This window comes from Dufourea novaeangliae, unplaced genomic scaffold (assembly GCF_001272555.1).
Source record: "Dufourea novaeangliae isolate 0120121106 unplaced genomic scaffold, ASM127255v1 scaffold39, whole genome shotgun sequence".
Classification (NCBI taxonomy): Eukaryota; Metazoa; Arthropoda; class Insecta; order Hymenoptera; family Halictidae; genus Dufourea; species Dufourea novaeangliae.
In genome coordinates, this window is record NW_015373918.1 from 356009 (window position 1) to 379321 (window position 23313).

The 23313-nt window shown below is 37.8% G+C and overlaps 1 protein-coding gene across 1 annotated transcript in view; it reads left to right on the forward strand.

The window, feature by feature from the left end:
* LOC107194360 (neurotrimin-like) overlaps nucleotides 1-23313 on the forward strand; it is a 127027-nt gene that overhangs the window by 82034 nt on the left and 21680 nt on the right. Inside the window, exons 4-6 of the mRNA XM_015583977.1 lie at nucleotides 9649-9752; nucleotides 12925-13132; nucleotides 14142-14297. Coding sequence (XP_015439463.1) covers nucleotides 9649-9752; nucleotides 12925-13132; nucleotides 14142-14297 — 468 coding nt within the window. The remainder of the gene's footprint in view (nucleotides 1-9648; nucleotides 9753-12924; nucleotides 13133-14141; nucleotides 14298-23313) is intronic.

A 23313-nucleotide genomic window follows, 5' to 3' on the forward strand; every position in this document is an offset into this window, starting at 1 on the left:
CGATACACCGACGCAATCCAAGATCGTAACAACGATACATTGTGATCCGAATTCTTCATTAGTCTCCCTCGAGCATGAGATAGGGGCGCATTTGTACGTCTTACGGTATCCAGAATCACCGAACGGTTCAGCATCCAGAACGAGCAAGCAAAAGCAGTTCGTTCGATATCTCCGATAATAGCAAGCATCCGTGCTATCGAGCTTTAAATTATCATCCCCGGCGAGAAAACGTATCAACTCGTGATATTTGTTCGTCTCTTGCTTCCAGTAGTTACTTGTACATTTATACGACGAAACTATAGTTATATTGGGTCATCTAAAATTACCCGTCACGGATGTAAATACTCCTTGATTTACATTGGAAATAGTAATGGAGGATTTTTAGTTATTCACGTGTGTTCTGTATCCGATTTAGTAACATTTTGGATTTTTATTTAATTGACGGTTTCACTTTGTGCAGTTTGCTTTCTAAATCGATGTTTCGTTCAACTTCCATTGATAGATTGTTTTTTGCTCAGGAACTATTAATAGAAAGACAGAAGACACATTTGCGCTAATGGTCTTTATACACTACTTTATTAAAGAAGAAAAGGAATTATTGGTGTCTGATCAGGTGACGGGTCAAGTAGCCATTACTGTTTGCACTCTATCACCCAAGTAAAAAAATAATAGATCATTAGAGGATCATGTTACTATAATTGCTGGCTACAACATATACATATATTACTGCTCGTATGTGTTAGAACACCTAGTCTATACGAAGAAAATGTAACAATATTTATATTATTATTTATAATGTGCCTTGTAACATTTACTGGATGCTCAATAAGTATCCTAATACTTCTGGGCGAGAGTGCTTACATACTTCGGTTCAGGATAACTCAATTAAATTCAAAACATGTTCAATGTATTATGATATATATAAACTTTTTTTAGCTTTTAGAATTATACAATTTGTTTCGTATCGACTTAACTGAACGAGAGAGTTAAGTAAACCACATTTTGAGCATACTTCCATTATTTTAATTGTGAGCATTTGTGATCAATTATTTCGAAAAAAACGCTACAACTAAAAAACTAACACTTCGAAAAAAAAACTCATATTGTGTACAACATTTATTACCAGTAAAACTATCCTATGAAACTGTTTTTGGGTACGAAAGCCTTTTTATTTCTTCGAAAGGTAATCCAATTAACAGTTTAACGAGGCGAATGCAAGTAGAGTCCGAACCAGACCACGTTGAAAGTATAATCGCAGTCTGCAAACGTGGTATTCAGCTTCACCGCGACCAAGACACACTTCTAAGCTAGTATTACCGGGTCTCAGGAGCAGATCTTATTATTAGTGTTACCCGCATACCTGCGGTTTCGAAACTTGAGTCAAGTTTCCGCTGGTTCGGGCATGTTTTACAACATGCTGGTTATCATTGGTACGACTCATTCTTCACGCAACAACGGTTCTTTATTAGACCGAGTTGTGCCTCAAGCGCTTCTTACCCCGAGGCAGCTGGTACATCGTCAAAGAAATTGGTGTCTGAACGAAAGACTTAGTATTATAAATAGACTGCTGATACCTATGAAAATTCGTCGATTTAAACAATACCTAATTGTTAGAAAAGATATTAGAGTAACATTTATCTCCTATGTCAGGAGTTTCATAAACTAGGCGAATTTATAAAAAATCAGATTCATACGCAGATTTGTTTTCTACACGTAAAAAATGCTCCCTTGTTTTTATGATAACATATATAGATGCTATCGAACTTTACTAAAGTATTTATTTTATTGCGTTTTGCATATTAAAACTTGCTGAATACCTATAGTATCGTATTGGTTGTGCTATTAGACAAATAATTATTATAAAACTTTGTTAAAGTCTTTACCGAATTTTACGTTAATTACGAATGCATACTTCTGATTTTTTAAGGTAAATACACTGATTCGAAAATTCGTATTTCTCGTCCAGAACAAAAAAAGACCGGTATTTTCAGCTTTCCGTATTGTGTTCCCTAATTCTTTGTCATTCCCATTCGAAAGCACTCGACATCGCGAGACCAGTTGCATTCTGTATGATGACACTTCACGAGCTTTCCATTCAGGGGACTTGTTTTTAAAACAGACAGCACAATGATCAATATTGAATACGTCAGCCAGTATGTACATAACCCCGGGGAGTAAAATTAAACACCATTTACCCGAGCAAACTGTTACGGTCTTACGTTTCCCATGAATTTGTTTACACAGTTCTTTCGTGCAACTACGTGACTGAAATTAACAATACATGATTCTAAAATAGGTACTTTCTCGCAAATGGTAATTATTACGACCAATATAACACTGGAATCAGAAATAATCAATTTATAATTTAATACTTGTAACGTGTATTTTTCTTTTTAACCGAATTAATTCGTATCCACAACGGTAATAAATTTATTACACGATAGCTTCAAATAAGCACACGTAAATTATTTATGCCTATTAATACTTTGACAGCCAGGTTATCCAATTATGGCTTCCCCTAGGGGAAGAAGTGGCGTAGGAGAAGGGCCCCCTACCACTTCGTAAAATTTATTTCAAGTACTGAAATAAATGTTAAATCGAATGTTAATTTGATATTTTCAGTAATTCCCAATACGAAGTGGTAGGAGGCCTGCCCCTATGCCACTTTTTCCCCTAGCGGAAACCGAGTTTCCACTTCAGTATACATTGCAAAGAGGCTGGATTATCTAAACATCGTTACCATATCACAGTATAATTTAAAACAAGACCAACAGCCTCTAGTAACTAAACGAATACATTTTCTACGATTTACGACTTAAAAACTGAATAAGTAAACAAATTATTTTAATTCATTCTTTCATTATTTCACGATCGAATTACCGCTAAATTCTTAGGTTGGTCTAATGAATATTTGTACAAAGTTGCATCAAAGTTTCCTTATGAGTGCAGCGTGTCCTATGTACCATATAAATATTAAATAGTGTTTTTTTGAACACCTTGTATATGGTACCATTTTGTACCAATATATATGGACCTAACCGGGGCAGCCATCTGAAGTCATGTAAACTAATTAATAGTTGTTCCACGGCAAATAAGTGACACGCCGCACCGCCTGTCACCGTGTCGCGACTTCAAATTCCTGGGACAAGTATTAGCGTGGGGTTGGCTCGACAACCGCTGTTGTCTGTCGTGCTTGCACACAGATTTGCCTTAATCAAAGCCTGTTAATCAGCTTGATAACGACTTTCCGTGGGAACGTGCTTACGAATTCTAGCGTCGCCGTGGCGTCGTTCCGACCGATTCGTCTCTCGGTCTCGTTACCATTAACGCATTGTGCGTAGACGCCAGGCCACGGCTACACACTAATTACCCATCCTATCCTCACGGTCGATTTTTTCTCTACCAGAGATGGAATTACGAAAATGTAATAACCGAGGCGTTCGCGTCATCGGGAAGCTCTGTTGTTCCTGGTCAGCCGTGTTTAATTAAACGACGGACTTTTTTTTTTCGGAATTTTCAGCCATCGCTGCCGCGTTTTGTGCTGCGAAAATTTTCATTCGAGCGCGTATTTCCGTTTCGATCCCGAAACGGAATTCACTCGATCGTTCGCTTTTCCGATGTCGACACAATAAACGCTTTGTATCATTTAACGGGCATAGCGGAGGATTGCAGAAAACAATCGCGTTTGAGATATGTATTATAAAAAACGGTGTACTGTGGGGATTTCTGTCGATACTTACATATACAACCATCGAACGAGGGTGTATCGCTTGCTAGTGTACTGACGATGACTTGTAGTTTCGTTTTAATTATATGAAATCTTGATACGTTTTCTATAGTTTTTTTTAGACTTGAGACTTTTTGAGAATTTTTTTATTATTTCACCCGTTCAATGTTGGAAAAAACACGAGCAATGTGAATTGAACGACTGAGCCGAACATATTTTTTTTTCCAAGTTGTATAAGTCAAATCTTTCTTATTTCCGTATATTTACAGTTTTATTACTAAAAATTACATTAGATATATAATTTAAAGTAAAGCGGAACTTCCATTAATTAATTAAGGATAATACAATTCCTGGAAATTAATATTCCAAGTAATAAAAGAAGGCATCAGTCTGTGGGAGGTTTCTAGCTCAACCTTATTCCTTACAAAACCAGATTTATTCCGCTTCAAAAGAACAGCTTATAGTATTAGGATTAACGTTAATTTATGTTAAAAGCTACCATATACCTTAGGGCTTTTTATGTTAATTGAAGTTGCAGCTAATTTGGTCGTTTTTAATCGCAAAGATACGAGTTGATGTTTCGCAAAGAATTTTATTACTGCGGCGAGAAGGAGTGGAGAATATTTGAGGAACCACCGTATGAAACCGTGGGGAGCGACAGTTGCCTCAATTAACTGGCCGCCGGGTAACGATATCGTGACATTACCAGAAACTTATACTCCCTCTGCCCGCGGTAGACACGAGCCTGCCGCTGCGCAGTTTTAACTTTATTGTTAACTAAGCCCCGTAACTGAAAGTACAAGGATTTAATCTCCTCTTTACGTTGCATTTAATCCGCGATGCGCGATACACGTCTCGCAGGGACTTACCTTTAAATGTGGCAGAAGTTTCCCGCCGCGAGTATAAATCGCCTGGAGATCCTAATATAGAAAAACCAGTGTCGTGTTGTGCGGAATTTTTCCGTCAAAAAGAAGATGGAGAAATAAAAATTTGTTATCCAAGACCATAATAATAAACTGTCGTGATACATTGTAGAAAAATTAATAATATTTAGGGCAAACGAACTTGAAATATAATATTCATATACGTTTTCCTTTATAGTTTAATTTGTCATTGTTGACATAAAATACGGGAACTGGAGTAGAGAAATATCTATTCACAAGATCTAAAGTTTTTTTGTTAACCCTTTCGTCCCCACTGTTGTCATATGACTACGTATACTAAAATATAAAAAAAAAATATTAGTAGGTATCATGTACTTTTTCATATCTGTGAATATATAATAGTATGGCACAAATTTGAATGTGCATTGAAAAGTTTATCGGTAAAACAAGACATTGTTGGTCCTTTGTCTCATTCACTTGCTGGTATTGAAATATTGGACATTGTTACAAATACAATAGAAACTTACAGAACATTCAGTTTCTCTCAAATATGTCAAGAGGGTTCGATGATCAAAGGTAAGAAAAATTGGGTTTCGTTAAGAATAACATTATAATGTGAATTATTACGTATAACTGTGATAAAAGTAAAAAAGATGCCAAATACCAATGTATGAGAAATGCCACTAGATTTAATTTTGGTTTTTTTTTCTCACTTAATTTGGGAATGCAAAGGTTATCAGATTTACTACTGGATAACTTCTAACATCGTTCTGAAATTAAAAAATTTCTCACTAAATGAATCCTTCGAAAATCGTACTTTCATCTCAGTATTGTCTAGATACCTTAAAATTATATCCCAATGATCGATCTTCATATTATTCAATATCGATCGTTCTCAAATTGTCAGTCACATACTCTTTTCAGAATACCCCCGCTCGACGATTCCGAAACTAGCTACGGGAACAATGACACGAGACTTTCCTCGCTTCCACATCAATCTCCGCTTCCTTTGTTTTTTTCGCGCGACCATATACACTTATTCCTGATGAAAAATGGTTTTCAGCCCCGCTGATAGCGGAATAACGGAGAGCGCGCGCACCGCGACATCACCGATGAAGCTGTTCGCCTCTCGAGATTGGAAGACCTGCGCGTATCCGGTTCTGCTTCCGTGAAAGCGTATGAATCCGCATTCCGCTCGAAAGCAGCCCGTAACACCGCGAAAACGAGACGACGACGACGACAGTGGCCGCTCCGGTGATGAATTGAAATATCGATTTCGAGTCCCGATAGCCGTGTATTGTACCGATCAGAATAGAAAACCTGTTGATTTTCTGTAGAACGGGCTAACGGAAGTAGCTGGTTCGGTAATCCTTCATTGATATCGATTCAGGCATCAACTTCGTTTCGTGGCTACTCGAAGAAACGATTCGTGATATCATTCGTATTTGCGTCCTTTCAGAGACCACATTAGACGAACCAAAAATTTGTGCGATCTTTTCTCATTATTTCTGTCTGCGTAACTGAATCTTTGTTCGTATTTTATTGAACATATTGTGGAACGTATTCGAAGTTTCTACACATCGAAGTACATCACTGCTGTACTCTGTGAGTCCATAGTTCTCTGAAAATAGACAAAATCATGTTTTGAATACAGTGTTTCGTCGATTATTGTCAAGAACTCGGGTCAGCGTCGCGACAAACATCGAACGGGAGAAATGCTTCAGAGACTCGTTTTGTTTTTTGCCCGAAGCCTCAGCCTCCGTAACAAAAGCAAAAGGGGCGGGGGCGATAAAGTATGAGCTTGACAGAATTGGCGGAATACTCTATTAATCCATACTGAATGATTATTATTTTAACGATATATTAAACTTATGAGTAATATAGATATGTTTGTCAGAAATATTACCACGCTTCGACGCGTAGAAATTAAAGAATTAGAAACGAAAAGAATAAAGCTACATTTTTCTACCGTATCGCACTCATATTGAAATTGATCATTATTTACAAAAGGGTACTCTCCACCGATTTCGATGACTGAAATATATTGTTACGGTCATTATTCTGAACAATGTGTCCCTATACAATTAGCTTGAAGTTCTTTCTATAAAACAAATATTTGCATGTTTATATCTATACTTATTATTATCATTAATATCACTTGGTGACCTATTTTCTTTTCCGTTTGGACCGCCAGTTTCATGAATCTATACAAGTCGTTAAAGGGTTAAAACACGATGACTCTATATACATATGTATGTGCGTCCAATGAATGACATCGATGTGAACTATGAATGCATTCACATAGAGCGGGCCAGGATGTAGGTACTACCGGTCGGGTCGTTATTCCACAGGCAAAAATACGTGGAAAATATCGAATAAAGCTTTCTGGTATAACGTTTCGTTTTCGAGATAATCGAATTTGAAACTTCATCCAACGTGTATGTATTATTCGTGCTAACAATAAGTAGAAACGGAATGTAATGAACAGACATGTTAGCCAAGCACCGCGTATTCAGCGAATTTTCAAATGTGATTATCTCGGAAACGAAACATCGTGCGAGAAAATTTTATTTTACATTTTCGACTTATTTTGGCATGTGGAATAACTTCCCACTCAGTTGTACCGTGACTATACATATGCGACTTGCAATACAATGTTTTCCCAGAAGATTAAACTCCCATAACATTAAAGGCGACAACTTACTGCATTCGTTGCTTAACTGAGTAACACAATACCACATTCTCGACTAATAAAAAAATGTCAATTGTTTAAACGGTTGCCTTCTGGGCCCAAAATATCAAAGACGGTTATTTCGCATTAAAATAATATACGTTTATAAATATACTTTGAATAAAAATTATTTCTGAATTATATATTACTAATAATAAACGTGGCGTACAAGAAGATCCTAGCCCAGCTAAGAAACACAACTGATCAATGTCACTATTCGCGGATATGATAGCAGGATATGCTCGCTGCTTGGGTCGAGAGGCAAAGCCGCCTGTTTGGTCATTTAAGAATCACTGGCCACTCCTGCTGAGCAGTCTATGTGTGTGACGGATACAGAGAGAGTGTCGGTTTTCGTTCTGTCTCTTTCACACACATAGGCTGCTCAACAGGGGTACCGTTTGCAGCTACCGTTGACACGTTTATGGTCACGGCAGTTCAACGACAAAGCAGGCGACTTGCCTCTCGACCCTAGCAGCGAGCGATTCACCCTGTACATGCGCCGCTAGGACGTCTGTTATCGATTCAGACGAATTAATCGTATTGAATCGCAAAAGGAATTTCGCGGTGTCGACTCGTCGCCTTTAATCCCTCCTCCGTATTTGTTGCTTCAGACATCATAATTAACGCGGGCGAACTGTTGTATAATAAAGTACGGCTGACATAATTAACGGCTCTCCGTATTTCGTGCTACCGCTCTGAAAAGAGCTGAAAGTAACTCGGTCTTATCCCGAAGCTCGTCCCCGCTTTCCCTTTCTCTCTCTTTTTCATCCCCCACCGGCTCCTCTCTATTTCATCCCACCGTGCTCGCCAACCCCCCATCGCAACCCCCCACCCCACTGTTTCTCGTTCTCCGTGGGTTCTTTGCGCCCATAAATAATTCAGGTGCTCAAGATGTCGTAAAGACATTAACGAAGGTAAAAGCTTTTAAGGGCGCCCCGGCTGAATCCTGAACTCGTTATGCGGCTCTTTCGATAATAACTCGCAATCTCTGCAGGCGGTCTATTGTCCAACGATATATGTATTTACGTTCGAGCGAAGCGCGCGAATTTTTTTTTCCTTCTTCCTCCGCTTACCTACCCAAGAAGCTGCCGGGGATAATGAAAGTTTAGCCGGCTATCGCGCGCGAGCTCTTGTAATGTACGGGGTGTCCAACGAAGTGTAGTACTATCGAGCAAAAATAAATCGAAAATGAAGAATACGGTTTTGTCGAGTGAAGCTTCGTTTTTCAGGAAAAACGATTTAGAAAATATTGAAATAGGCCTGGGTTCCTATAATATCTACATTATAGGTTGATCACTTTTAGATAGTACTGCACTGTGTGGGACACCCTGTACAATACGTTACACTTTACTGGGATAACTTTGGCCAAATGATTTTCAATGTTTTGAAAGGTACGACTGATCACCGAGGCTAGACTACACCGTACTATTCAGAACTCAGTGAACGATATTTTACCTTTTTGTTTCTATTTGCAAATAGTCGTTATTATGAATCAAGAGTTGGTTTGTGGGAGAGGAAATGTATTAACTTATTCTCGTATATAAGCGTATAGAGTACTGTTCAGAATTATTCGAATAATATGACTTTTAGAGTTTATGACAACGTTTCGACTCAGGTATATACTTTATGGCCCTCAGACAATGGTATCTATTGTTCAGGGAACAGAGCCCATCGTTTTTATGAGTTGCTTGTCATAAATGTATAATAAAACAAGAATATTAATGTGTCACTAATAGACTTCCTCGCTTTTTAGAGAAATGTTTTCCGTTTTATTGTTTCTTTAGGACCATAATCTACCAGAGTCTTATAAATACGAAGTTCACCTTTTCCTTAATCAGTTCGTCTTCGTCCTTTGGCGAAACAACATTTGTTCTAACGTGCGGAAAATGTCGAGTGTTGCATAGATTTCAATCGAAAAACGTTCTGCAGTGTGTGTTGTTCGTGGTGAAGGCTGTTTGATTGGTAATATTGCAAATAAACTAAATATATAGAAAAGCAGTGTGTGAAATATCATCAAGAAAAAAGAAATTATCTGTACTGTAATGGATAGGAAATTTTGTGTTTTTCTTAAACCAATTCAGGCGTTCGAATACTTTAAAGCAGTAATGTACGGAACACTGAATTAGAAGTTGACAATTGTGATAGAGTAGTGAATATAGTATGTTATACGCGATGTTCTCTTTGATAAGACTCTATTTTAATATACTGTGTTGAAAATGGGTATGATGAACGTGAAAACAATAGCTAGTAGGTCGTAGTTACTTTCTATCGAAGCGAATAATATCGATTTCCTTTATTCGTTTCAGATTCCGTCTTACCCAGGTTCGCTGAGGAAATACAAAATGTGACAGTCAGCAGAGGTCGAGACGCTTTGTTAGCCTGCATAGTTGACAATCTTTGGAATTATAAGGTAAGGAGGAATTCATTACACAGATAAAGACGAACGAGAATATAATTGAACGGTTCGAAGATTATTCTGAAATGAATTAAACATTGAGAAACTAATGGCTATCGTCGGAAAATAATATGACTTTTATTACTCTGTTTCAGTTGAATCATTTATTTAAGTTTTCGAACATTTATTTGAACGAATAAATTCCGTGCTACGATAAAACTCCATGCTTAATTAGTAAATTCCCCGCGATTATTTGACGAGCACACAGAATTTTCATCGCAATACAATGGAAAACACATTGCTCATTTTAATTCGCGAATCGCGAAATATTGTCGCAGCCGGCTTTTCATGTTCAAATATTATGGAACAACTCGATCTCAAACTTTTCGGCGTACATTTTTAAAATGTTGTACTCTTAATTTATGTAGAAAAAAAAATTGATTCTTTGTACTTGTTACACGATAATCCCCTTGGTAAACGAACCTTTTTTTCCGGCTGGCTGGTTGAATTTGATGCGAGTGAACGGAGCTACCGTGTAATTCTAGCCGTGACTCGCAACAACGTCAACTTCAGCCGGCTCCGTCGTTCGTTACGCCAATGGAAATACATCATGGACCGTGTCACGTTGAGTTATTAAACTAATACAAGAACGACAACGGTACCTTGGCGCGCGTAAAGAACCGTCGCGTCTCGTATTACCGTTCCTCCGTCTGATACTTGCCAGACGTGACTACTTGAAACAAAAAACCTGCGCTGCGACCAGGTGGATGTTACTTAACACAAGGGGGGACGTGAGAACTGGGGTGGGGGGACACGAACATTTTTTGAACATTGCATAAACGTTCGAAATTACGCTACCGCATTTTTTTTTGTTCAAAATTACATTATGGACAAATTTAACGACCTTAATGGATTCATCTGACCTTTTCATATTGAAATTCAGGTTCACCTCCATCTTTATTTTCTCTCGATAACAGCTCTGCTTACGTTTGGATACAAGTGTACTAACCGTGTACAAAGTGGGCCACGAAACGTGAACCCTGTAAGGAATTTTAATTATCTTGAAATGAAAATATTTCGAGATTGAATGATGATTGAGACTCTTATGCTCTGTAATGATATGTAGAAAAAAATAAGGTTCCATTTAAAAAAATACAAGTGACCTTGGAATCTTTGTTTTCAAGGTCATTTTCTAAAGAATTGTTTTCTACCATTACATATGCCTATTGAGGTAGTGTAATTTCGTCTGAGGGGTTCTCATACAACGACCATACACCCTGCCCTACACCCTGTATAATATGAATTCATGAAGTCCACAGTTTACTCATCGCTGTTTCTGGCGAAGACACAAACTGTCAGTACAATGACACTCGCGTTCTCAACCTCGACCATAAAAAGTTCCATCTGGAAACGAGTCCGGTTAGATCTCGCGAAAGGTGGAAAAAATCCATTTCCCCCCGATCCATTACCAGAGAATCGCATGTTGTATTGTCCGCGTACAAAAGATCTTGTCATTTTTCAAATAAACGGTAAAAATTTCGTTATCCTCGAGGGAAGGATCGATCGTTACAGTTGCTCCCCGCATATTAAGAAGCATGCCCTCAGTAATGCCGTGGTGGATTCGTGAAACTTGGAGCGTGGTTTCCGTATATCCACAAAAGCCTGACCTCGTGGATCGTGAGATCTCAGAAGGGGTGGCAAGGGAGAGAAAACGAGGGTAGGTTCTAAGCCTTCTTATACTTATCCTTCTATTCTCTGTATCCCGCGAAGATTTCGTAGATCCGCGAAGGATACGGGATACAAGCCAACCCCCCGGTGTATTGGATTAGGCGCGCGATAAGAAGGGAAGGGTTTTGTTGTGTGCTGCGCGCACGGTGTCCAAAGCACTGGGAAAATGGAAGAACCCATCCCGTCTATAGAAACCGCGTGTACCTACGTCTACGAACGATTCTATAAGTGAAAACTGTGTGTACTGTACATTGAAATGGCCCAAGCCTCTATATGTTTCAATTTCTTACTTTGAGGCTTGGAAAATTGATCGATTCCCTTTCCCACCCTCTCCCAGCGCTTGGTGAAAACGAACACACCTGGCGAAAGTTTCGACTGTCTCCACCGCGTGCGGATGGTTTCCGAAGAATTGAATGTGAAAGTTTCGGAAAATTGCGAACGATAAACTGGCCGGACGAAATGAAGTTCGCGGAAAGTTAGAATACGCCAATCTGGTTGGAGATTTTTCCTACCTTTTCAGCATTTTTTTTCCGGCTTTGGCCGGGGTAAAGGAGCTAATAAAAAAGATGGAAAAAAGAAACGAAGGGAGAAGTTGCCCTTCGACGTCTGTAGTCTTTGTAACATCGTATACCTGCGGAATATCACGTTACAGTATTAATGCATTACCGACCATCATGGTCGACACTTTATTACATTTTCCCCATTTACCGACACTCGCTGGTTTGTTGCTTTTTCGAAAATATTCTATCGCCGTGATGGAAAATCGGTAAGCTTCTCTTGCAAGCCGATTATATGCATTCTCAGTTAGTGTATGAAGACGTTTAACGGTGTAAAAATAGATAAACAAATAACCTGTCGATCGTAGACAATAGTATTTATCGATAATTTCAATGTAAATTCCAATGAGTGCATGAATTACGGAACTGTATGATGTCTAGTATATAGTTTCAATTCAGTAAATTTGATTTACATAATACTGGATTGTTCGGGAGGTCCGTCGGGATTTGCAAGGCATAGTTACAATCCATAATTTTCAATTATTATCATATTCCTTTTACTACTTACTTTTACAATTCACTCCGTACCTGTTCACCAAATTAAACGATATTTCCTTCGTCCAATAAATAGATTACAAAGACACTGTTCTCAAAACGTTACGAACTTTCCTGAACAACCCAATAATTCCATTGACGAACAGGGAAGCACTTTATCTATCTAAATGACTAAAATATCCTTCAATTATGAATATAATTGCTAAATTTCGAATGCTTATGCATTTATATTAACAGTTCTTTCTCTCATGTTTAGTCTGACGATATTCGTATAATATAACGCATATGACACGTTTTCATTCAAAAAACGAAAAATAAGTGACTGTATTATCGAAAATTTCCTAGATATTAAATAATTTTAATTAGATGTTATTAATTCAAAACACACCTGTGGACGCTTGTTCCAGGTGGCATGGGTGCGTGTCGACACACAAACTATCCTATCCATCCACCATAATGTCATCACCCAAAATCCACGTATATCGTTGACGTACAATGACCATCGTACGTGGTACCTTCACATAAAGGAGGTTCAAGAGGTGGACCGTGGATGGTACATGTGTCAAGTGAACACGGACCCCATGAGAAGTCGACAGGGATACCTGCAAGTTGTAGGTAAGTCCACAATGAATATTGCATTTCCGTGTTTCACGTGTAGCGACTGACAACAGAGGACAATGTGCTCACTCGAATGGCGTCGCATAACCCGAGGAACTACTTTTTTCTGGAACAAATTGGCAGCATTCAAATTGAATCGAAATATCAATTTCAAATTGAAATGTTAGAACGTGATTTTAAGAATTAATAAACGATTCGCAAGATGTAAATTCTGGCCTATGATAATGGGTTTTGTTCCGATATTTTTTTTTAATAATAATGTCATTTTGCAATCGCTGTTACATATTAGCAGCATACAACTTTGCATTTAAATATCTCGTTTCGGTATTCGAATGTTTCTCAGTCGTCCGAGAACGTGATTAAAATTTCGATACAGTGATCTGTATTAATTTCACTGATGTTCGTTACAGGCGTTACCTAATTAACCGCGTGTTTAAACCTTGCTTGTTTGATTAAGCAAATTCACGGTGAGGACAGTTTATCGATACTATCTGCTGTCTATAATAAATAGGGTCACGATGACGCAGTGCGTAATTAATCTAGTGTTGGAAACTTTTGAGTATCCAGATAATTATCTTACGAACGTTAGAGAAGTTGATTAAATCAGAGGGACAAATATTACAGACCTATATAATTCAATTGATTTCAGAACCCCTGACTGGAGACATGTTTTATCTTATTTTCTGCTTTGATAAATTCTTCAAATCCTTTATAAAATTAAAATCGACGAACTGTTTTAACTGTTCTGTAATTTACAGCTAATTATTATGTTCCGATTCTTTCGAATAATTCATTGAATGAAATTCACTTTCTCACTACGTTGCATGAAGCTGAACGAAAGTAGTAAGTTAATTAGAAAAATTATAGCCGTATCCGAACGTTATATTACAGTATTAAGTTACTATCGATCGGTTCGGGACGTGCTTCGGAAGTCAGGAATTTCATCACTTTATAGGATGAACGGGGACATTATCCATTGAGTTTTCGCATTTCTTCCTTATTGCAGTGCCACCCTCCATTATCACGAAAGACACCAGCACAGACATGGTTGTCCGCGAGGGCTCAAACGTGACGCTGGTGTGTAAAGCTACAGGATATCCGGAGCCTTACGTCATGTGGCGTCGAGAGGACGGGAAGAATATAAATTATAACGGCGAGAGTGGTGAGTTTTGATCGATCAAATTGTTGTCAGTGTCGATAGTCGTTTGATCATCCGTGGTAACGTAGACTTGACGTAGTATATTACCAAATGTTCAAGTCTTGTAATAATTTTTCACGAACGTAATCAAATATTATTAAGTTATAAGAAGCTTTAAAGTTGGGAACGTGATGTTTTCTAATACTTTATATTCTTTTAATACCACATTTAATATTTTTTTTCAAAGTGTGAAACTAACATTTTCTTTCGGGTGAATATGATTAATGTTATTAGAAAATATTGCTCCTTTGATTCCAATTGAGAAGTTTAAGTGATTTCATATAATAAAGACAATAAAGTCACATGTAACCTATGAAAATTCTCATTTTAGGGATATTGTTCTGTCAATCTGTAACAAGAACATTGGTAAATTTAATTAACTAATGTTTTTGTATGTACCTATATGCAGTGAGATAAAAAAATGGAGTAGTCCACAATGGAGTCTATCTGGACATTTACATTAGGCTAGGTAATTCCGTCTCGGGCAAAAGCAATGATTCATAAATTATTACCCAGCTTCAGTGTGTTGAAGAAAACGTTTGGCAGATCGAGCACTCGAAGTTCCAATCAGGGAACGTTGCACTTCAAACGGCAATTGAAATTTATGCTGTGTCAGGCAAACAAACTATTCCAGAATATCCCTGGCTAAATTAGTTTCAAGAATTGCGCTTCGGGGAACTGTCATTAATATATCAATAAAGATATAACTATAAAGTGAAATTCGATTGTGATAGAAACCCCATATTACATAAGTGTTCGGAAGTCCAAAAGTTTCCAATTAATACGAATGTTAGGATTTTACATAGGATACAGATATAAATTTTTAAATACTTTGTAAAATATACGTGTAAGCAGTTAATGACTTTTGAATAGTATTTCATACAGTATTTTCTACGAATTGATAAGCATTACTTATTACAAAAATTAGACCTGAATCAGCTCTAGCAAAATATCATGTATTTTAACTCCTAATATTGAAATTTACAAATTATTTTATTATTCAATATTTATTACTCGTACATTATATTTACGTTCTATAATACGTGGCTATATGGAATTTACCTTTACTAACGAAAATGTACCAGAGAAATGTTAATATGTACATTCACAGAAAAATCTATCCTATATATTCTTCGAAACATTTAATAAGACGGGAGCTTTAATGAAACAACAGAATTGTTAATAATTCAATTTTAATCATCGCTAAGTTTGCATTTTAGCAGGTCCACAAATTTTATAACCGTAACGTTCCACAGGTTATTATTATTTCGCACTGACGTAACACGAAGGAACAAGGAAGCATTCTTCGCAGGGCGAATGCTTTATCCTCCACTATCGCAAAAATAATTGATCTTCCACAGGGCTTCTGTTTGTCGTGGCTCTGTTCTAAAAATAGCAGTGCAGATTAAGAACATGGCCCTATCCGGACGGGTCGTCTCGATCGATGCTAATTACTTTCTTAATTACCAATTATGGACGGAGTGAGAAATACGACACCAGCCTGTCTCTCTCTCTCTCTCTCTCTCGGTTTCCTCACATATACACACACACGAACACAGGCACGCATTAGTGGGCAAAGATGTACAGGGAAACGCGGACGTCAGACAGTCTGTCGGTTTCAAAGGATTTTCTCAATATCGGATAAAGGCCGGATTTAATTTCTGCTCTAATTTAAATTTTCATTGCCCTCGAGGTATACTCAGGCTCAGACAGCGCACAGGAAGCTTTCGAAAGCTTGCGTCTCGTACCTGACTCCGTCGTATAAACTGTCGCTGATAAATATGCATGCGTCGAATCGTTTTCGCGGCGGGAGTAAAAAAACAATAGACACTCTGGTGCATTACGCGATTGTTAGTTCTGTGAACAATTGTGGAAACGTAATAATGATTACGATTTTCATAATGAAATGGACCGGGGGTTGCGAGGACCGATTTTGTGTAGTATATTTTTGATCGAACAGAAGTTTTTACTTGACAGATTCATTTATCATATTGTATATTTATAATATGATAAAATGTCAAATTCAGGCAAAGTCCTCAAATTTCGTAGTGATATTTACGTGGGACACCCTGTACATGCGACAATGAGAAGACTGAATTAAATAGAAATACATTCTGTCTTATCACTAATGATTTTACTCGTAGGTACGGGAAGTGAAGTATTTATGGAATATTACTACAATTTTTTAATACAATTATTTTCATACGATATGTGTGTAAATCTGAAATCCGTAGGTGTGTATTGTTTTCCACACAATATTTAGAAGTGAAGAAGATTCAATATACATTAGAGTGAATGGTTTCATTGTTAGGTAATGGTACAAGTAATTAAATGGTTCTCATTATACGGCATAAAGACGTTTTATACTTAATTGGTACGTACAAATTAAATAAGATTAACAGTTTAGCTACTATTTAACAATACGGAATGATTAATTGTTCCTTTCTCTGTATACGTTTGCCTGATTTGATTTCAATTCATTACAAAGTAATGGAAATAAACGACCAGCAATGATTGTTATAAGATATGCTGATTTCACTCAATAGAATTAATCGTTCCTAATCAGTGATTCGTGTGAATTCAATTACGGCATTAAGAACGCTATGTTATTCTGTTTAAATATTTTTTGACGAGCGCATATTTATTTGAAACATTTGTTTAATATTTTTTTATTTATCCCCATAAGTTCGTGACAAATAACAATAAAATATTCATATAATAACAACGAAGCACCAACATGACCACATTGCAAGGTACTACAAGTATATACACGGTATTAAAATTATGCACTGAAAGTTTATACACAATCATTTCATGGTGCTATATATTTAATCAGTACAATATTAATTTAATACCATATCTAATTACCATTAGATATAATTGTTAATTACAGTTATTCCAGCAGAGTAATGTAGTACCTAGTTATATTCCAAATAAAGCGTACTGATAATAACTGGTAGTACAATGGAATTGCGATTACATGGAAACTAATTTATAACCGTCAAAATACAGTCCATTGAATGAATAAGTGATACAAAGTACATACAAACTGAAGATCAACTAGAAATATACACGGGGGCCCATTTCTACAACAGTAAATAGTTTCACACCACTCAAATAATAAACCATTTTTTCCCAAAATTCCAATTCTTCCTGTTATCACAATTATAATACTAACAAGCATATATTGTTATATCGTTATAAAGCATTAAATATATTGTTATAAATTAGTAATATCAACTGCATAACAAAATGTATAGTAAACATTGCAGAAGGCATTACGAATGATTATCCAAAGAAATTGAATATTTTAAACTTTCCAACTTTCCTCTTCTCTAAGCAACACAAAAGTTTTGCTTGAAAGCTCGAAAGTGTCACCCAGAATGAATTATTAGCATTCAATCAAGCGATCTAACGAAGAGCAACGCCATCGATAGGAAGGGCTCGAATTAATTAAAAACTTATCTGCGTGGATCTTGTTAAACATGCGAGCCCAAATCCGTGGAAAATGTTGATCAATTTACAAAGCCTGGCGAGCCATCGACGGCTAATTAGGTGACGGTATCATTCGAGCCGCGTAGGTACATTGAAGGACACGTATGCTATTATATCAGGGGCATGTCATTCCATGGAAGCGTCAGATTAACGGGCGTAATTGGACGAAATATTACGGCGATGAATATGGCACGCACTGAAACCGAGCGTTGCTAACTGAGGTGTTTGCCTGTGGGCCTCGGGGACTGTCTAACGCCATCACTCCCGGTCTGATGGCCTCCAGACACCCTTGGCCCACGTGGAAAGTACGTCCTGGTGTCAGTTTCCATGCCTCCCAAAACGCCACTATACTACGTCTACAGTGCTGGGAAAAAGTCTTGCACCGTACGCAGTGACATTATCGTTCAGTGGAATTTTCGGGTGAATGTAATTGGGCAGTGAATAGCAACAAGCCTAATTACACGGTAAAAGTAACTATAAAAGCATTCTTCTGACTCTCAAATAGCACACAGACGGCTTAAGACGGCTTAATGACAGCTTAAAGGCCCCTTAGACTTCAAATAACTGTAAAATGGGCATCATCAAGACGTTGTGTGCTATCTGGCATCTGTTTTTTTTTTAATTTATTAGATTGTTGCACATGACATCATTGATTCTAGCGATTTACACAGTTGAGATTTAGACATTTAATAAAAATTCGAATTTTGTTCAAATAATGGTGAATGTGGAAAAAAATAACAATGCCAGATAAATAGATATAGTACCTGAAAATTTAGTCAAATATGTGATACACGATTATATTCGTTATTCTCTTTTATTTATTTTATTATATAAAATTCGCAAATTCCACATTATAAATACCACTAGGTGTGAAACACTGTATATACTGCTCATTTTACTTTCTTCGTCCCGATAGCTAATTTATTGTTTCCATTGGTAACTCCCATAAAGTGTCAAACACTATAAATAATTCTATTTCTTTATATTGATCCCTACGTATAAATAATTTCCTCAGGCAATATATACCTTTATTAAATACATAATGGTCTATAGATCTTATTGAATAAACTATGGCTTGTATTTATCTGTACGATTTTAGAATTTAACCTTTAACATTTGATTAGTTGGTACAGAATTCGATATTTTAATTTAATAGAGTTTTCCTTTTATATATTATTACGTTACACGATTTATGAATTTGAACTTTACTTCCTTAGAATTTGGCTATTAGAATTTGATTAATAGAAAGGAGAATATTTAGATAGAATGTAATATTGTAATTTACGAATTTGGAATCTTACGGTCTTAAATGCAGAAATTAACTTTTACAATTTCATTTAACATAGAATTCGGTTTTCCAGTTCAATAGAATAGTTCATTAGAATTAGTCATTACGTTATACAATTTAAGAATGCGGAATCTTACGGTACAGAGTTATACTAGACTTTTGTACAGTACTGTACGTATCTACACACACAAGCTCCCGTAACGTCAGCCCCGTGTTTCCCGCCGAGCCCCGGAAAGTGAAAAAGAATGGCCAAGAGAGATGAAAAAGCAAATCGAATTTTGTAAAACTCCCTCGCGCGCGCGTCTCGGGGTGTTTTTAAGGAATGGGATCAAGATACCGGTGGGCACGTGGAAGATTTAGTTCTTACGTTCCGGCCGATCGTCTAGAAAACCGATAAAAGGTGAAAAACACGAGGAGGAAAGAACGGAAACAAAAAAGGAGAACAAGAAAATCTTCAATTGGACGAATACCTTGGAAAGTAATTGTAAAAGAATCGTGTCTGCACTTAGAAAACGATTATTAGATGTTTCGGTAAACTCTTGAAAGATACCTCGTCGGGAATTAATTAGCAAACGTATATAAAGTTGTACTAGTTGCTACACTTGCACCATAGAAATGTCTAAATGACACGCAAACTACTTGTGACTTTTTACGCGTAAGTTTCGAACTCGGTTCAAGTACTTAAGTATTCATTCGTCCTTAATGAAGACATTAACTGTTACGTAAAATATTCCCTCGAAAGTCTCACATTTTCTTCAAAGTCTTTATATTATTACCCAACAAGCATTAGACCATCGTTATATCAAAGCGTAAAAATATTCTAATGAATTTCGCTAACAGAGCCGAAAAACAATTCTTCGCAACAAAATCTATTACTCCCACAATTTTCTTTCGGTTAATCTCATTCTCGTGATCTACGAGACGCCAATTTACTAAATCTCCCTCGCGGTATAATCACGTATGCTAAATTTTTTTATTGCCTGCCGCCGTAAATCCAACGTCGCTTTTATTCGCGCCCGAACAACGGTAATAATAAAGAAAAACGTATTATTACACCAACACCACACGGTGTCAAACGCGATTCAACTCGACGTTGTGGGAGTGGGGTGGGGGGTGGAAGGGAGGACTCTTAAAGGAACAATTTTATTTCGCATTTTCTCTCGACTTTCGCCGGAGGAATCACTTGTTCCTGTCTGTAATACGATTTTTGCGAAGGCTTGCATGCGCGCACCGGTCTCGAGACGTAATACGACGCGACCGGAAAACAGGGGTACCTACGAGCGAATTCCACATCCCGGAAGGAGAGAACGAAAAGAGGAAAAAGACACCGAGGTCATGGATATCGATATAGACAGGCACGGAAAAATCGAATCTACGTTGTACTCGCTTTACGTGCAACCCCAGCATCAAACGATAGAAGGGGGGGGGGTGGTTGCTTGAGGGTTGGTGGAAAGGGGTGGGGGTGGTGAACTCGCGGCCAAACTGCACCAACGTCAATCCTCATAGCGAGGAGACGAGCTTATCTTGTTGCCGTTTGAGGTTCCTTTGTACTTTCGAAGGCAGAGACGAAGTCAGTGTTCCACGGCAAGATCAATATTGTCTGGCAAATTTCGCGTCCAAAGGTGGAGGCCGAATAGATTCCAACTTCTCCTCGCGCAGTCTCTTTTACCCTACCCCCCCCCCCTCTCGTTTTCTCTTTTCCCCCCCCCCCCCCACTCCCTTGTCTCGTATACCTCTATTGTTGTCTTTACTCTCAGTGTAATTCGCTTTCTCTATTGGAACAAGAGGAATTTTTGCTTGTGGTAACTCGCGAACGGTATCGCAGCTTGCCATGGAAACGAGTGATTTCGTGGCAAACAATTGTTCCGGTTGATCGAGCGCGAATAGAATCGCGGGATGATTCGGCTACGTATGGGACGAGTGGTAACGTGTGCTCAGAGGCATCGAACTTTAATGTATTTCGTTCGTTATAGGGTGATTCAGGAGCCGGGTTGGGAAGGATACTGTTTTAGAACTTCTTGCTTTTTATTCGATTATAACGACGCAAGTGGCTGTGGAACATTTAGCGGATTGTAATGCAGTCCGTGGATCAAGGATTTTATGCATTTGTTGCCTGTAGAGGGAGCTCTGTTAAATACGATAAAAGACAAAGTTTCGTCGGATACAGCCAGTTTACGGTTTTATACTTAATCGAATGAGATACTTAAGGGGAGAAAGAAATTCATACTTTTGTTCTGGTATTTATGAAGTACTTTGTAAAATTTAATTTTCCATGAAGATCCGCAGGTCCTATACTTACGTAATAACTGTTGTGCTACATAATTTATACACCGTGAAATTCGAAACGGGAGAGAAAATGTTTTCACTTTATTGTATTCTACGTATGTGGATGTAAATGAATTAGATTCACTCAATATCAAGGCAGAATTGTACAGATATACAAATATTCTACAGAGCACAAAATATGTGTAAATGAAAAGCACTGCATTCGGAAGCTGACTACAATTGAACCGTAAAAAGTAAAATAATAAAAATATCTATGACGTAATCATTTGTGAAACCATTTCAATCCTTAGACTAACGAACCCCTCGAAATCAGGACGTTCACTGTATACAATGTTACCACGTTCTTTGTCAATAATATAAAAAAATCATGCTATTGTCAGTATAAATTTTATAAAAAGTAATAACTGTGGTTATCACAGAAGAAACGTACGATGGATGCAAAGCAACAGCAAATTCCTAAATTGTCTAATCTAAAGTATTATCAAATTTATTGTTTAATTGTATTATTTCGATAGGTATTATATTTTTAAGTATTTGTTTTCAGTATCCAATGTACTTAAATTTTACGTCTACTTTTTGCGTATTAGCTATTGTTTAAAAACAGATTACTTCAAAACTTGAAATAATTTTATTCGTAAAGACACAAACGTGAAGAACAATTGAGAACGTCAGGGTTAAAGAAGTATATAAATATTTGTATCGTCAATTCTATCTATGCAGCATAAAAAAAATTCATGCATTTACGGATCGTATACAGTCGTTCGAACGATTACGAAGCGATACAGCGAGAGCCTCTCCATCTGTCCGTTTGAGCACACGCAGGAACATTAGCTGCAATGATCGTGGCTCGAGGATTTGCGCCGGAGAATGAATGTAGCCGGGTTATCTGGCGGTAATAACGCGAAAAAGGGCACTTAAGGATACCAGTAGGAGGCGGGGGGAAAAAGAACGGGGATGAAATATCGACGTCCAACCCGCTGCTTATGGGGCAGAATACATCACGTACTAATTCCCAAATAGGTAGCCCCCACGGCCCTCATCTCCCCCCTCCCTTTCCCCCAACTTCGTCTTCGAGTAAGCTGTCTGCTTATTTTTACGACGTTAAGGAGCAACGCGGAAAATGTTATGCAAAGTGTGCGCCGTGCATCGACGTGAATGGCCGCTAATTTATTCCGCCGGTTCTTTTCACCAGCGCACCCTTATCGCGGTCGCTTAACGTTTAAACGGGGTAAATGGGGTTTGAAAGACACTGCGTTATCGTCTGGTAGCCGCGGGCATCGCGTGGAAATTATGAGAATTTCAGTGCATGTTTCGCGACAGGCAATTGAAATCAACTGTTCCATTGATAGTACATATGGACTCTCGTATTCCTCGAGACGAACAGTGTTGTCTAGAATCAGAATTTAACAGCTCGTACTGTTTATTCGGCTGGAAAAATAATGAACTTTTTGACAATTTACATTGACTAGGAAATGTTGTATACCTACATTTACTGAATTAATGCTTTTACTGTCACATACACACAAATCAGAGCGTAAAAATTTAATACAACGCAAATGGACGAATTTGTACGGAGCAAGCGTTACGAGTGAAGGATTGTTAGGAAATATTTAGAGTAATTGGCCTATCTCCCTTTATTCGAGGCAACCACGGCCACATTCGACCAGCGGAAATTTCATCGAGCCGGGTGCCATATTGTGGTTTCCTATTAAGCTCAAAAGTTTTAAAGGTTCCCGCTAAACCGTTAAGGGGGCAGTTCTGGTACAGGGCCTGCGGGACTACTTGATTAAAATCCACGGGAAAGTGCTACCAGCCGCTGGAATCTCTCACCGTCTAGGCATTGTTTCGCGGAACAATGGATAGGTTTGGCGGGCACCGCGGCGTAGCCAACAGCGATTCACGCCCCATCTT